The 14,637-nt window shown below is 36.6% G+C and overlaps 2 protein-coding genes across 3 annotated transcripts; both read right to left on the bottom strand.

The window, feature by feature from the left end:
• Window positions 1-2,861: 2,861 nt before the first annotated feature.
• On the bottom strand, window positions 2,862-7,112 carry LOC147537164 (phragmoplastin DRP1C-like). The gene is made up of 9 exons (XM_086642738.1): window positions 6,989-7,112; window positions 6,721-6,860; window positions 6,120-6,127; window positions 5,519-5,750; window positions 5,279-5,329; window positions 4,924-4,948; window positions 4,674-4,808; window positions 4,034-4,173; window positions 2,862-2,987 (listed from the first exon to the last, which is right to left on the bottom strand). Exons 1-9 carry the CDS (start codon window positions 7,110-7,112, stop codon window positions 2,862-2,864), a joined length of 981 nt encoding a protein of 326 aa, XP_086498864.1.
• On the bottom strand, window positions 4,034-10,719 carry LOC147537163 (uncharacterized). Of its 2 annotated transcripts, none has more exons than XM_086639203.1 (10): window positions 10,263-10,719; window positions 9,696-9,970; window positions 8,081-9,497; window positions 6,989-7,218; window positions 6,721-6,860; window positions 6,057-6,127; window positions 5,519-5,750; window positions 5,279-5,329; window positions 4,272-4,482; window positions 4,034-4,196 (listed from the first exon to the last, which is right to left on the bottom strand). In XM_086639203.1, exons 1-3 carry the CDS (start codon window positions 10,495-10,497, stop codon window positions 8,169-8,171), a joined length of 1,839 nt encoding a protein of 612 aa, XP_086495329.1. In that variant the 5' UTR covers window positions 10,498-10,719; the 3' UTR covers window positions 4,034-4,196; window positions 4,272-4,482; window positions 5,279-5,329; window positions 5,519-5,750; window positions 6,057-6,127; window positions 6,721-6,860; window positions 6,989-7,218; window positions 8,081-8,168. The 2 variants fall into 2 exon arrangements, with proteins under 2 accessions (XP_086495329.1, XP_086495330.1); XM_086639204.1 differs by having other exon boundaries at window positions 4,034-4,173; window positions 4,241-4,482; window positions 10,263-10,716.
• Between the last annotated feature and the right edge of the window lie 3,918 nt (window positions 10,720-14,637).

Genomic DNA, 14,637 nt, shown 5'->3' with positions numbered 1-14,637 from the left:
GTTTCTCTCTATCTTCTTCATTTTTCTTTTAACTACTCTTTCTCTCTCTAGAGACTATATGTTGTTTTTCTATAAAAACACAAATTAATGTTAAATTTTTAGTGTTTTACACTTCATTAATGTTGTAGAGCTTGTTGATAATTAGATTTGGCTTGTTAGGATAGAACTTTTAGTGTTTTATACTTCATTATGAACTGATTTTGTCCCTTTTATACTGAATTTGGTGACTACTGACACAAATAAGTAAGTCTATTTTGATCATTAATGTTTTATATTTCATATAATGAACTGATTTTGTTCGTTTTTGGTTGATTTGAAACAATATAATCATTTTTTGACTGATTTCTTAGTCTTTTAATGTTGAAAGCATGTTTAGAATACTTTGATTGGTTTGAATTTATTCATATTTGTCTCAAATGTTTATATCTATACCTATACAAAATTACTGATACAAATTGTTTATATCTATACTTTGATTGGTCTAATTAACAAAATAAATTTTTTCATGTTTTTGTTAATCTTTGCTATTATGTTTACTTGGAAATTAGAACTATTCATTTAATATATGGATTATTCATTTAACTTTTGCTATTAGTTCTTCATTCTTCTCCTAAACATGGAAATGAATTAAATTTAATCATCAGAAGATAGTCGGCAATTTGCTTCACGCATCATCCAAGGTCAGTGTTTTTATTCAATTCCTTTATCTAAAATTTTAACATTCATGTTGGTTGGTCTTCGAAACGTGATTTGACCTAGTCATTACTATTTATAGGTTAAATGTCTCACTAAATTATTTTAGCTATTACGTTAATAGTTTTATCTTCTACTTTAATAGCTTCTGTCTGATGAAACTGAATTTAAGTCGATGTTTTTTGCTCACTATTCTTTTATGTTCATAATAACTATAGATTCAATGGAATGTAAACAATATATTGGATAACTTTTGTCCGATTAAATGCAACGACAGCAAGAGGGATCTATCTTAGTTTAGTTTTGTCATATTTAAAACTGTAGTTTTATCTTCATGATTCATATAGATTGAATGTGTGGCAAAAATTTATAGAGCCTAAATAGAAAGAAAAGATGTCTGACTCCTTTCTCCTCAGATTTACTTTTCTTCTTGGTTTCCTTTATAATGTGTTTAAGGCGTCCGAAAAAATGTCTGACTGAATTTTACATTTTTTAGTTTTATTGCAGAGAATAGTCTTTAAGGCTTCTGAAGAGTATTTTGTTTTGTCCCAGATTCTAAATCTTTTGTGTCTACAGTTTTTAAGTTGGATTTGCTTCCTAGGTAATCAATTTGGTTTCAAACGAGTATATAACTCTACTTCTTTTGTTGTGAAGGGTAATCTTGATGTCAATTGTTTCTTTTGTTTTTTTTTTTATGAAGGAATTGTTTCTTTTGTTATCATCTTTATAATTTTGTGTGTATGCACGAAAGTGAGTATGTTGTCTTCGTTGTATCTCTTTTGTTATTATCTTTTTAATTGTTTCTGTTTTCTATAATTTATTCAGCTTGACATCGTAATTGAAGATGCTCATAATACTTATTCCAGGAATAAACTATTTCATTGATTGGTAAACTTTTTCCTAAATCTCTCTATTCTTCAATCTCTTTCTCTCTTCTTTTGACTGTGAAGCTAAAGGTTTATCTTCATTTCACACTTTGTGCATTTTTAAAATTTCTTAACTTTATATATGTTCTTATCCATTTTTCTTTCTTTTGTTGGTAGGTGGCTTTAAAATTCTTTAACATTTGGTTCAATTTTCAATTCTGACACCAATGCTTCTTCATTTAGAAACTGTTTTCTTGTAAATTCATCTTTTCCTTATTTTTCCACATTCCCTTTTCTCGGTTAACTTCCGCTTTCCTTGATGGTTATACTATTATATAATCTCTCCCAGCTCAATGTTTATTAATTGAATTTTATTATCATTACTATTCAAGATCATCTTTAGTTTGACATAGATCTTTTCAGTTTTTTCTTTACTGTTATAAGCGTCATTGTAGCTTCTCTTTGTAGTTAATAACAAAAATTACTTACCGTTGTTAACTGTAAATGTCCAAGTGTTGTCTGACTGAACATATTTTAATTTATAGGTTTGATTAGGGGTGGGAATCAGGCGGGTTCGGCTCACGATTTTCGGGCACAGGTGGGTTCAGGCGGGATAGCAAGCCACCCGATCGGGATATCGGGCGGGTAAATATGATCATGTGGGAGCCCGCGGCCCGATTATACCTGAGTGCCCGTTCGGGCTTTAACGGGCTCGGGCGGGTCGGGTTTCGGGTTTTGTTTATATTAAACTAAATTAAAAACAATATACATAATTAAAAATATCAAAAATTAAACTAAATTTCATCTATTATATTTGGTAGTTATGGAGTGGTGGTGTTACTGTTACAGGTGTAGTGGTGGTGGTATATGGTGGATCGGTTGTTCGGGAGTGGTGGTCGTTGGCGGTGAGTGACTGTCAGTGTGAGTGAGGCGGTTTTAGTTTAGGTTTAGGGAGAGTGGTCTTTTGAGAGGGTAAATGCGACTATTAGCGACTAAGCCAAGTCCCGAGTCCGCCGACTAGTCCCCGTTGCTGACTTTTTCAACATAGGGTGAAGGTAGGAATTTTAGAGACAGAAAGAAACATAGAATCCGTGTGAGGGTGAAATGTAATAGACCATTTTTACACTCTAAAAAGTTTGTGTCCACATTAAAAATCCGCTGTCCATATATTGGCGGCGACCAAAGAATTACCCAGGGTTTATATCTCAATATTACCATTTAGATTTCATGAATTACCCAGGGTTTATATCCGCTGTCCATATATTGTGGGGTTACAGAGAGGAGTGTGTATCAGTCTTCAGATCATTTCCATGCAACAGAGTCGATCTCGTCCCGCCCAGACTTGTATAGCTCAAGCCTTTTAGCAATGCCTTCCCTTTTCTCCATTAGTTGTGGATCCTCATCTAACATTGCACCAAGCTGCTTTTTCTGTACCCATAACATTAACACATATTTTGATCATATAAAGATTGCTAACCTCCCAACCCTTAAACTGGTAATTGATAATAGGATAAATTTTCAACCAGTTTCTCACGGGATTAATCTTGCACCGTTTTGAGAATGATCTACTAGCGAAAAGGTCTCGGCATCTCAGGAGACAACTAAGCAGAAGTCTAGAGACATGTCTGGCTTGACTAGGCCTGAGACATGGGTGACTTTGTGACAACACAATAATTCAAGGCCTAAACCCAATAATTCTACAGGGTTTCATTATAGGAGAAGGCACAAAGAGCCCACCGAAAAGGCCTTAGCAATTATTAAATTAGACCTTGCACCTATAGTCCAGTCTTCAGACGCTCCCCAAGCTATCCGGATATTACAGGACATTTCTAACTTGGCCACCGCTTTGGGGAAAGCTAAATAGTTTCCGGGGTGTGAAATTTTAAAGGGAATATGTAGAATTTTAGAGATTTTTCGGGGAAATAAATTTTAAGGGGAAATAAAAAAAAACACTCCACCTCACCTCAATCTATCTCCACCTCACCTCACTCTCTCTCCACCTCACCTCATTGTCTTCTCCGATTTGGTCGCCGGCCGGAAAATTTTCCGGCCGGCGACCATTAAAAAAAAAAAAAAAAAAAATTTTACCCTTCACCGGAGTTTCTAGAGAGAGAGAGAGTGAAAAAAATTATTATTATTATTTTTTTTAATGGTCGCCGGCCGGAAAATTTTCCGGTCGGCGACCTAATCGGAGAAGATAGAGGTGAGGTGGAGAGAGAGTGAGGTGAGGTGGAGAAGTATTTTGCTTTCCCCCTAAATAAAATTGTCAAACAAAATTGACCAATTTTTGACCAAGTCTTCACACCCCGGAAACTTTTTAGCTTTCCCCAAAGCGCTGGCCTTCTAACTTCTACTCACAGAGTCACAACATAGTGAAATAGTTTCATGGATCAATCCCTTTCTAGCATATGTTGTGTTTCAATATGTGAAAAAAAAAAAACATTTTGTTAGATAAATTCAAGGAAGATGTGTACCTCTCTCCTCCCAACTTGAGCGTAGAAATGATTGAGCAATGCACGCTTTGCTTCTCGGACTTGACAGTAAACAACAGCTTTAGGTATGGTATTCCTCAATGTATCACAGACCATGCCCACATAAGCTGATACATTTGATCCTAGAATCAAATAAATAGAAACTCTGTAAGTATATCAGCATAGGATGAGAGCGAGTAAAAAAGATACGGGTCATAAGAAAAGATTAAAGAAAAGATACCGGTCACTAGTTGGGGCGGTGGTATTTGGGCCAGCTTTTTCTGGTTCCAGGGGGAGCTTGCGGAAGAAGTCCACTGTCAGGTAGCTAGATTCCATCTCTACTAGTCGTAGAACTGTTTTTCGACCATCTTCGGCTCTTCGCGAAATCTTTCCAAAGCTTCATTTGCTGCTGCTGCTATGTCAGATTGAAGTGTTGGGAACCGCTTCAATTCCTAGGAGTGTAAATTAGCATGAAGGTGCATCAAATTACCTTCTATTTAGGATAATAAAGTTCTGTATGATGTTATATAGTAAAGTTGAACTGGTTTTCATGCGCCATATACCATGTATTTAGTATAATAGTATTCATTACTTTAGACTATTTAAACATTTACAACCAAATCGATCACCACATTCCTTAAACCACTCTCACATATAACTTGCAACCTAATAAGTGCACGACTAACACTAGCCTCCCTAGTTTGACCTTTACGGATACTAATATAGCCAGAACTAAGTTGAGCTCCAGACATGGGCATGGTTCGGCTAGGCTCAAGGCCTAAGACAAACGAGGTCACAGGACTAGGAGTTAGGAGTCACTTGGTCACTCATGTAAGCATATATTTATATATATAATTGTATACTTGTATATACATAGATTGGAAAAAATATACATACTTTTTCTTCAATCCAAAAGTTCTGCACAAAATAAAACAAACTGAAGAAAGAAACAAAAAAAAAGTACAAATGGCAGGGAACCCAGCCAAGATCCCAAAACCTGTATAGGCTACCTTGAGCACAACGATACAGAACCAGAAGTGTCTAACAATTATCGAGTAGACACATCGTAGTAAGTGCAGAGGGTATGTCATGCCTGCCTAATATCAATATATGACTACTATTTTACGATTCATCAGGCAAAGACTGAACACTGTAAATGTCACGGGCTGCAGTTTCTTATAAGCATTTTAGAGCATGGGAATAGGAAACCAAAAGGAAAAGAGATATCACCAAATACAGATTGTTTACCTCTGTCTCTGATATAGACTTTCTAACAAGTTCTTTCAAGACGAAATGTACCTGAAAAAACACAAATACAAATATACAATCACCAAGTGTTGTAAAAATGATACAAAATGCAAACACAAATTGTGGCATAGGTATGATGTATTAACTAAACTATAAATCCTTAACATGGCTTTAGGTTAGATTTTAAACAAAAATAAATGACTAGTGCAGACAAAATTAGGAAAAGACATAGAACATTACTGCATCAACCGAGGCTTCAGCAGGGCCCTTAAAGTAGCTGAGTCTGAGAGAGCTGTCAATTAGTCTTCTGTAACCTTGTTCTGGAGCAATTAAATGGGGCTGATAACCATCTGCTTCTGACACAACTTTTCGGACGTTTTGTAGAGAAAGATGGCGATCAAAAGGAAGCTTTTTCAGTGCAGCTGGTAGTTGGTTATCAAAGACCAAATATACACGATCTCCACCAGGTCGCCTATATCAACAAACTCTTCGTTAGTTATGCAATAAGATAGGATAAATCTACAATGAAAATAATTAATTAGCTAAAGCAACACATGCAATTGACGAGAACTTGAAACAATTGAAATTTGAAAACCAAGTAAAAAAGGATCTGAGCAAAATATAGAACAAAGATCCAAGATAAGAAACCTCATAAGAGAAAGAGACTTATATTCAAATAATCGACCAATTAAGTATTTCAAGTTTATAACTTAAGCATTTAACCAGGAAAGAAAACAAAACTACAGATATCCTATGTATAAGAAGATTGATGTATTACCCTCCATCCAGATGCTCTCTAAATACACGGTCAAATGCACGACACATTTATAAAATTGTGTACAGCTGAGCCTGTATATCCATAAAAAAAATTCTTTAAGTGAATAACAATAGAACATCAAACCAGCTTATTATGAACAAGAGAAAGTATCACCAAGAAGGTCGTAAATAACTAAGCATAGGATAGATTTTCAACCAGTTTTTTACGGGAACGTTCCAGGTTTTCAGACCGACCTACTGGCAAAAAGGTTTCAGCATTACAGGAGATAACTAAGCAGTTAGGCTAGAGACAGGTCTGGCTTGGCTAGGCCTAGGCCTGAAGAATCGGAGTGACTCCTAAATCACTCGATTGAAAAGTTAGCTCCCTAAACAATTATGTGGCGCGTACAAGAATATTGGTCCTACGCAAAAGTATGTTTCCCTTGTAACTTTGAGATAACACAAGTTCTAGTATTTATTGATATATTGTTCCCGTTTTGCTGCCCAGGCCTAAACCCTATTCTACATTGTTTCGTTATAGGAGAAGAGGAGAGGGCACAAAGAGCACACCGAAAAGGCCTTAGCAATTACTAAATTTAAGATTGCACCCATGGCCCAGTCTTCTGACGAGCCCCAAGCTATCGGGATATTACAGGAAATTTCTAAGATCTACTCGGGATGTGTACCTCTCTCCTCCCAACTTGAGCATAGAAATGATTAAGCAATGCACGCTTTGATTCTCGGACTTGACAGTAAACGACAGATTTAGGTATGGTATTCCTCAATGTATCACAAACCATGCCAACATAAGCTGATACATTTGATCCTAAAACCAAATAGAACCTCTGTAAGTATGTTAGCATAGGATGAAAGCGAGTATATAAGATATGGGTCATAAGAAAAGATTAAAGGAAAAATCATTCTAAGAGGAAAAAAGGGATCGTATCTCAATACCAACTATTCGGAGGTGATTCTCGGAGTACCGGTCACTAGTTGGGGCAGTGGTATTTGGGCCAGCTTTTTCTGGTTCCAGGGGGAGCTTGCGGAAAAAGTCCACTGTCAGGTAGCTAGATTCCATCTCTACTAGTCGTAGAACTGTTTTTCGACCATGTTCACGAAATCTTTCCGAAGTTTCATTTGCTGCTGCTGCTATGTCAGACAAGTGTTGGGAACCGCTTCAATTCCTACGATGTAAATTAGCATGAAGATGCATCAAATCTTTTTTGCAATAAAGATGCATCAAATCTTTTGTGCAATAAAGATGCATCAAATTACCTTCTATCTGGATTTATGAAGTTATGTATGATGTTACATTAGTAAAGTTGAACTGGTTTTCATGCGTCATATACCACGCATTTAGTATTCATTACTTGCAACTATTCTAATTAACAATCAAATCGACCATTACATTCCTTAAACCACTCTCACATATAAATTGCAACCTAATAAGTGTACAACTAACACTAGCCTCCAGTGTTTGACCTTTACGGCTATTATTATAGCCAGAATTAAGTTGAGCTCCAAACTGGGCATGGTTCATCTAGGCTCAAGGCACGAGGCGAACAAGTATCATAGGAGAGTCACTTGGTCACTCAGGTTGATATAAACATAAATAATATATATATATATATATATATATATATATATATATATATATATATATATATATGTCAACCTGAGGCCAACCAATTATGACAAAAATATAGATGAAGTATTAGATTGAGAGACGGGGTCAACATATTATCGTTAAGACAAAAGTTGATTTCCGTCTCGTGTAATAATCGTTACACAGATATTGAATGTATGCTTCTAAGATACAATAGTCGTCACTCCATTCTTTCAAAAAACACTTCACAGTAACTCTCATGCTTTAAAAGTGATCTAAAGATAAATATGAAAAGCTTGAAAACATAGATGAAGTAAAGAAGATAAGAGAACTAATTTCTATGTGTATAAAAGAGAAAGAGTATTTTATTAGTGCTCAAAGCAAACAGTCAAACTTATATTCATACTAATTTTGAGATTAGTCATATAAAAAAAAATTACCAATTCTTTGTAACAAGATTAGGGGTCAAACTCACAATGGGAAAATTGTAAACTACCCAAAAGTAGTTTACAATTTTCCGAGATAGAATCATTTTTGGTTGGCAGGGGAACGCATGATATCCTGAAGAGCTTTTTCCCACCAATCATCATTGCTATTTGATGAATCTCCATTAAGAGAGGAGATGGGATCATTATTGTTACTGTTCGCCGCCTGATTATTATTCACCACATTGTTTACTGCTGGATGAGCTTCTTCATTCTTCATCATTGACTCTGGATTGTTCAAGATCATTCCATCTGAACTTATACCATTTTCATTTGTCACTGGATTGTCCAAGTTCATCCCAGTTGAAGTTGAATTGATCGAGTTGTTCGCCTCATAGTTGAAGTAATTCTCATGATCCGACGCAACATTATCCTTCACCCTATTTGGAGCTGCACTTGTCACCCGACCACATAAAACTACATTTCTCACCAGATTGTCCAACTTCATTGGACCATTTAAAGTTGTCATCTGATTATACAAGTTCATCGGATTTGGAGCTGCACTTGTCGTCCGACGATTTAAAGCTGCATTTGTCATCCGACGATTTAAAGCTGCATTTGTCATCCGACGACTTAAAGCTGCATTTGTCATCCTACGACTTAAAGCTGCATTTGTCACCCGATTGTCCAAGTTCATTGGGTTTGGAGCTGCATTTGTCACCCGACTTGAAGCCGCAACTGTCACTGGACTGTAGGAGTTCATCCGATTTGCAGTGAAATTGATCGGACTAAAAGCTACGTTGTTCACCGGATTGTTGAAGTGACTCTCATTAGTAGTAGCAACATTGTTGATCATCGGATACCCAGCATAGGACATATAAGAGGCCGCAACATGGTTGTTGCACGGATTGTATGTCGAATTGATAAAGTTTGTCCTATCAGATGCAACATGGTTGTTCACTGGAATCCCAACATTCACCTGATTATTATAGTGCATAAGAAGCTGCTGGTAACTGTTTACTGGATCATTCGCATTCATGAGATCTTCAACATTCCCCGTCTGATTGTTGAACAACCCATTCACCACGACGTTTACTGAACGAGTCGTTTCTTGATTGTTCCCCACATACATTGGAGCAGATGGCAAGTTGTTCGTCGAATAATTGGAGCGAGTATGATCAGAAGCAACATTATCGTTCACCCGATATTTGACATGGGACATGTTAGGAGCCAAATTGTATGTCGAATTGTTAAAGTTGGTGGGATCAGAAACAACATTGTCATTCATTCGATCTTCAACAGGGACGTTCACCTCAGCTTCAACCTCCATTGACGGATGAGGTAATTTTTCCACTACTGGTTCTTCATCTTCAACATCAGCTTCAACATTATTAGATTTCTTATAAATCTTACAAAGAGCTATGCTCTCAAACTGCACAAGAAAACATTATAGATCTAAGCATTAAAATCAGACAAAAACCATTCTTTATACAAAAATCTAAAATCGAAAAAGATCTTTACATGTATATTTTAATAAAGACTAAAGCGAAATTGAACCTTTGCTGCAAATTCATGTAAGTTAATAAAAAAAAAGTAATCAATAATAAGAGCTAGAGACTTGATTATATACCTTGGGCTTGTCATTCTTGTCATTCGTGTCATCTTCGTTAGAGAGCACATATTCATGCATAACCCAATCAGTCTTATCGCGTCGATGTTCTCCTCTATGAAAAACTAAAACTTTCTTAAGACCACTTTGGGTGCCATGTACACAATCTATGATCGTGTCCGTTCCAGTAGCTTTCCACCGACCATCTCCAGCATTTCTTCTTGGCCTCTTTCCATTCGGATATTTTCTTTTTCTTGGTGTAAAGAAATACATCTCCGAACAACCTTCGTACTTACCTAAAACCAATATAATTACAACATCACCCTCCTAACAAAATTTATAACCAATATAATTACAACATCACCCTCCTAACAAAATTTATTAAATATTACAAATTCAAAAACAAATCTTCTCTACTGGTGCTTCTGTCTAATTACTTAAAAACACTAGTATTGTTTCAATTCAACCTAATTTTATGACAGAGTGATTATCTTCTTGATTGTCAGTAATTAATTAGGTCATGAATTACCAAAATTAAAAAAAAAAAAAAAGAGAAAGAGAGAGAAGCATATATATAATAGTAATTACCTGATGAAGACAAGTGATCAGGAGAAACAGAGTAGACATCGAATTCATAGATTTTATTAAATGGTAATGGAAGATTATTAACCTTCCTATAAAGATAATATGTAACCAGTTCTTCATCTGAAGGTTTAAAGTAAATTCCTCTCGGAACCCTAGACCAGAAATCATCCATAGCTTTATTATATTCTGGATTACTACTGCTACTACTACTCCCTTGTGACGCTTTCTCCATATTCATCAAATTACGATGAATATAATACCAACTGATTAGGTATCGTAACCCTAGAGACTAAAGAGAGAGAGTATGGAATTTCCAGTCCATTAAATAGATGAGTTCGAAGCCGAGTTCGAAACCGAGTTAGAAGAGGAAGAGAAGTTTTCGAGACCGAGTTTTAAAATGGTTTACTGACAGAAGATGAGAAGAGGGGGCGATTTTTTAGGGTCTTAATTTTTATCCGTTGTGACAAGTTTGTATTTTGCCCCTTATATATCAGCTGAGTTAAGAAAGGGGCTACTAGATTTTTTTTTCTTCAAACTTTAACCCTTCCCTTTCTTCCATCGAAGAACAAATAAATAAAGTCCAAAAAGAAAACGACTAAGAAATAGATTATTGTAAATATTATTTTCGTGTCTCCAAAGTCACCCATACTAGCGCATTGGTGTTGGTAGGATCTCATCATTAGTATTTTGTAATGATTATTACTTGTTCTTATCGGCGAACTCTTATTTTTTCGGGTCTCTACCGTTGTTTTAACGGACTTTATAGTGATACGACTTAAAAAAGAATACGGCTAAGAAATAGATTATTATTATTATTATATTAGAAAGTGTTTGACCAAAAAAAAAGAGGAAGAGAAGTTTTCGAGACCGAATTATAAAGTGTTTGAAGAACAAACAAATAAAGTCCAAAAAGAAAACGACTCAGAAATAGATTATTGTAAATATTATTTTCGCGTCTTCAAAGTCACCCATACTAGCGCATTGTTGTTGTAAATATATATTACTAGGACGATTTTTTAGGAGAGAGAGTCTCTCGCTTGACTTCAGCAAGGCGAAAAACACCTCCCTCCTTTCTTCGTCAAAACCCTAGACCCCCAAATTTTACCAACCTTCATTTCAGTACTACTAAATCGTCTTCAATCCTCATTAAAGCTTACCGAAATTTAATCAATACCCCTTTTAACTTCTTCCATACCATCACTATCAAAACAAACAAAGAACAATCATCACAATCTCCAGCTCGTCGCAGATTTCCGATGCAAAACATTCGAAGGATTGGTGAGAGCTTCAAATCAGGGAGAGAATCAAGAATAAACTTTACAACAGTTGGCACAACGTAATAGTAGATAAATCGTCATGAGATAATTTTCTATTCTATTTTACTCAGATTTGTCTTTTTGTTTCGAGATTAGGTGGTAGTTGAGCTTCTCTTTTCTTGGGCTTAATATTAGGTTTTTGGTTTTCTGTTCTTTTTTTGGTTTGTAGTCTGTCTGCTTCTCTCTCTAACTTCTATTTTCTCTCTTCATCTCTCTAGAAGTCGAATGGTTTTCACATCAATCTGTGAGTAGACTCTTCTGATAGCAGCGATTCCCGATCCTCCTTGCATGCGAAGATTAGATGGGTTTTTGGTCTCTTCTGTTTGTATTCTTCTTCTATAACACTAATATATTTAGCCTCCAATCTTTCTCTGTTCAGTTACCTCTTCCTTATCTTTCTGATCCCAAAGTTAATATGGTTTCTCATTATACTGTTTCTACCCATGGCAAACTCACCCTTCGTCTCTCTAAACCATCTTTCAATCAAAACTTGCCACCTATCGATTCTGGTTCTTTAGCTCGTTGGTGTTGTCCTTATGATGTGGGGCTCTCTTTCATCAAAAGACTACTCTATACATAATCACGATTCTTTCATGATTGTGATTACTTTGCTCTCTCGAGTCCTATGAATACCTTTATCATCAAAGTGAAGAGTTTGTTTATTCTTAATGCTTTGAAATTTGGCAGGCCCTGGATCATGAGAGGGATGATGTTAGTCATGAAAGAGGTTGAGTTTCTAGTGAATGATAATGCAGAGGACCTCTTTTTTGAACCCATGAGATGCACTATCTACAAAGTTCCTCAACCTATTCAAAACAGAGTAGACTTTGACACCATTTTCGAAAGCATGGGCAAAATAATTCAGATTAAACCTCACAATTTCGGTTTAGTCACCAATCCTAATGTGAGAGTTCACTTTCTTTATGATGTCAGATCACCTCTGTTGGTTGTGATTAACTCGATCTTTTCTGATAGTGAGCATGAAATGAAGATCAGCTATGATAAATTCCCTGGAGCTATTTGTCAGGTGTGTCGCATTGTCGACCATCCTTTGAATCATTGCCTTATCTTCAATTACTTCTCTGAAAATGAATCAGATGAAGGATCTATCCCTATAGACACTGTTCTTGTTAACAGCCATATTATTGTGCCGGAGATTCCTCAACTCACAGCCCCACCACCCTCCCCTGTTTCTCATCCCACTCCCCCTCATCTTCTTTTTGATGAATCCAGAACCAAAGGCAGTGCTAGTTCAAGAATCATCTCCATTAGCTCCTCTGAACCAGTGGAGGAAGCTTCTGAGTCCAACACTATGCTTACTGACATTCCTGAAACTAGGAGACTCCTTGATGAATCTCTTTTTCTCTCGCGCAGTTTGAACATTCTTATCAATGAGGAGGACGAGGAGGAAGAAGTTGCTATTTCAGACTAGTCTACTTTTGTTTTAGTTTAGTTTTTTTGTTAGTGTTGGTTGTGGGTTTCTTTGTTTTTCTTCTTTAGTGTTTTGTGTTAGTAGTGTGGTGGTGGTGTAGTTAGTGGTGGTTCTGGTTGTCTCATGCAGGTGAAGTAGACTCAGTTGTTCTCTTTAACATTTTAACTTTAGATTGTGTAGTCTCCATAGGCTGGTGGTATAAGACACCAGTGTTATTTAGAACTACAGTTATTTGTATGAGGTTTGATATCACCTGCATGATTTTGGGTCTTTATAGGGTTTTTCTTCAATCATTGACAACCAGTTTATTTTTCTAGTGTGTATCTCTTGTTGCTTTTAATTATTTTATTCTAGTTTGTAGTCTCTTTCTGGTGTTTGTAGTATGATTAGGTTTTGGCTTCTTTTATCTTCTCTTGACTGAGCATTTACTGTTTGCTATGTTTTAGTTCTTTCATGCTTATTCTGGCCCTTTACTATCTCTGAGCCGAGGTCGTATAAGCAATTCCTGACTCTTGGCTGACTCTTTACTTTTAGTGACTGTCTTGTTTGAGCCTTTATTGTCTCATTTCTTAGCTCGTGTTAGGTCTTGGGTTGCTTGGGAGTGGGTTCCCTCTGTTCTTTGTATTCTCTTGGTGGTTTGGTGGCCGCCCTTATACTTTTCTTGGTCTGGGTGCGGGCTCCTTCTTGTTGGGGCGGTCCCTTTTGTTGCCTCGTCGTTTGACTCTAGACTTTAGTGGGTTTGGAGGTCTATGGACACCACATCCCCTAAGCTGGTCGTACAGTCGTTATTTCAGCTGTAGCTTCAGCCGTTCCCCGATACCAGATGCAATGCTTCGCCAATCCCAAAGGCGTAAGCAAAAGCATAGCGACTTTACAAAAGTTCTTCTGGTGGGGAAAGTCTAAAGGTATATGCACTAAAGCATGTTCATACACCTGTCTTCCTAAGAAGTTAAGAGGGTTGGGCATCCATCATCCTCATCTTGACAACACAACCCCCCTAAGTAAATTGGTCTGGCGTCTCAAATCGAATCTTAATGCCATCTGTTCAATTCCTTAAACCAAATATTTTCCCAACTCCAACTCTCCGGGGCCAGCCAAATCTCATCATTCGTGGACCCGGAAAGTTCTCAGAAAACATTTCGACCAGATCGAAAACCTTATCACTTGGGAAGTACACACGGGAGACCACATTAATATATGAACAGATAATTGGATCCCAGGTACTAGTAGCCCAGTTCGAAACTCCAACAACTCTAATTTAGTTAAGGTTTCTCAACTTATCACCAATGATCGATGGAATGATGCTATCCTCAGTGCTAACTTTGATGAACCCACCCAAAATCTTATTAAGGTTATTCCTCTAAATAACAAAGGAACCGACCAAATGAAATGGGCTCTCACTGAATCCGGGAGCTTCTCGGATAAATCTATGTATCAACATCTCAGCACTAACCCGCAAGCTCCCCCTCCTATCAACTGGAACTTTATTTGGTCTATCCCAACTATTCCCCTGATTCAACTTTTTATTTGGAAAATTTGTTCGAAAGCCCTACCAGTCGGTGATCGTATAGGTAAATATATAGGAAATACTTATGCATGCCCGAATTGTACAGATATAGAAACCATTGAA

This window comes from Eschscholzia californica, unplaced genomic scaffold (assembly GCF_041429995.1).
Source record: "Eschscholzia californica isolate CP2 unplaced genomic scaffold, dmEscCali1.0.p SCAF_5, whole genome shotgun sequence".
NCBI lineage: Eukaryota > Viridiplantae > Streptophyta > Magnoliopsida > Ranunculales > Papaveraceae > Eschscholzia > Eschscholzia californica.
This window is presented reverse-complemented; position numbering and strand designations above follow the sequence as displayed.

Bases quoted from the DNA above. Each gene is read 5' to 3' on its own strand.
- LOC147537164 (XM_086642738.1), bottom strand. From the start codon at position 7,112: ATGGAATCTAGCTACCTGACAGTGGACTTTTTCCGCAAGCTCCCCCTG. The intron at 6,861-6,988 runs GTATTGAGATAC...ATTTGGTTTTAG, and splicing joins GAATCACCTCCGAATAGTTG to GATCAAATGTATCAGCTTAT. The intron at 5,330-5,518 runs GTAATGTTCTAT...GTGTTTTTTCAG, and splicing joins CTGAAGCCTCGGTTGATGCA to GTACATTTCGTCTTGAAAGA.
- LOC147537163 (XM_086639203.1), bottom strand. From the start codon at position 10,497: ATGAATATGGAGAAAGCGTCACAAGGGAGTAGTAGTAGCAGTAGTAAT. The intron at 9,971-10,262 runs GTAATTACTATT...TATTGGTTTTAG, and splicing joins TGATCACTTGTCTTCATCAG to GTAAGTACGAAGGTTGTTCG. The intron at 9,498-9,695 runs GTATATAATCAA...TTTCTTGTGCAG, and splicing joins ACAAGAATGACAAGCCCAAG to TTTGAGAGCATAGCTCTTTG.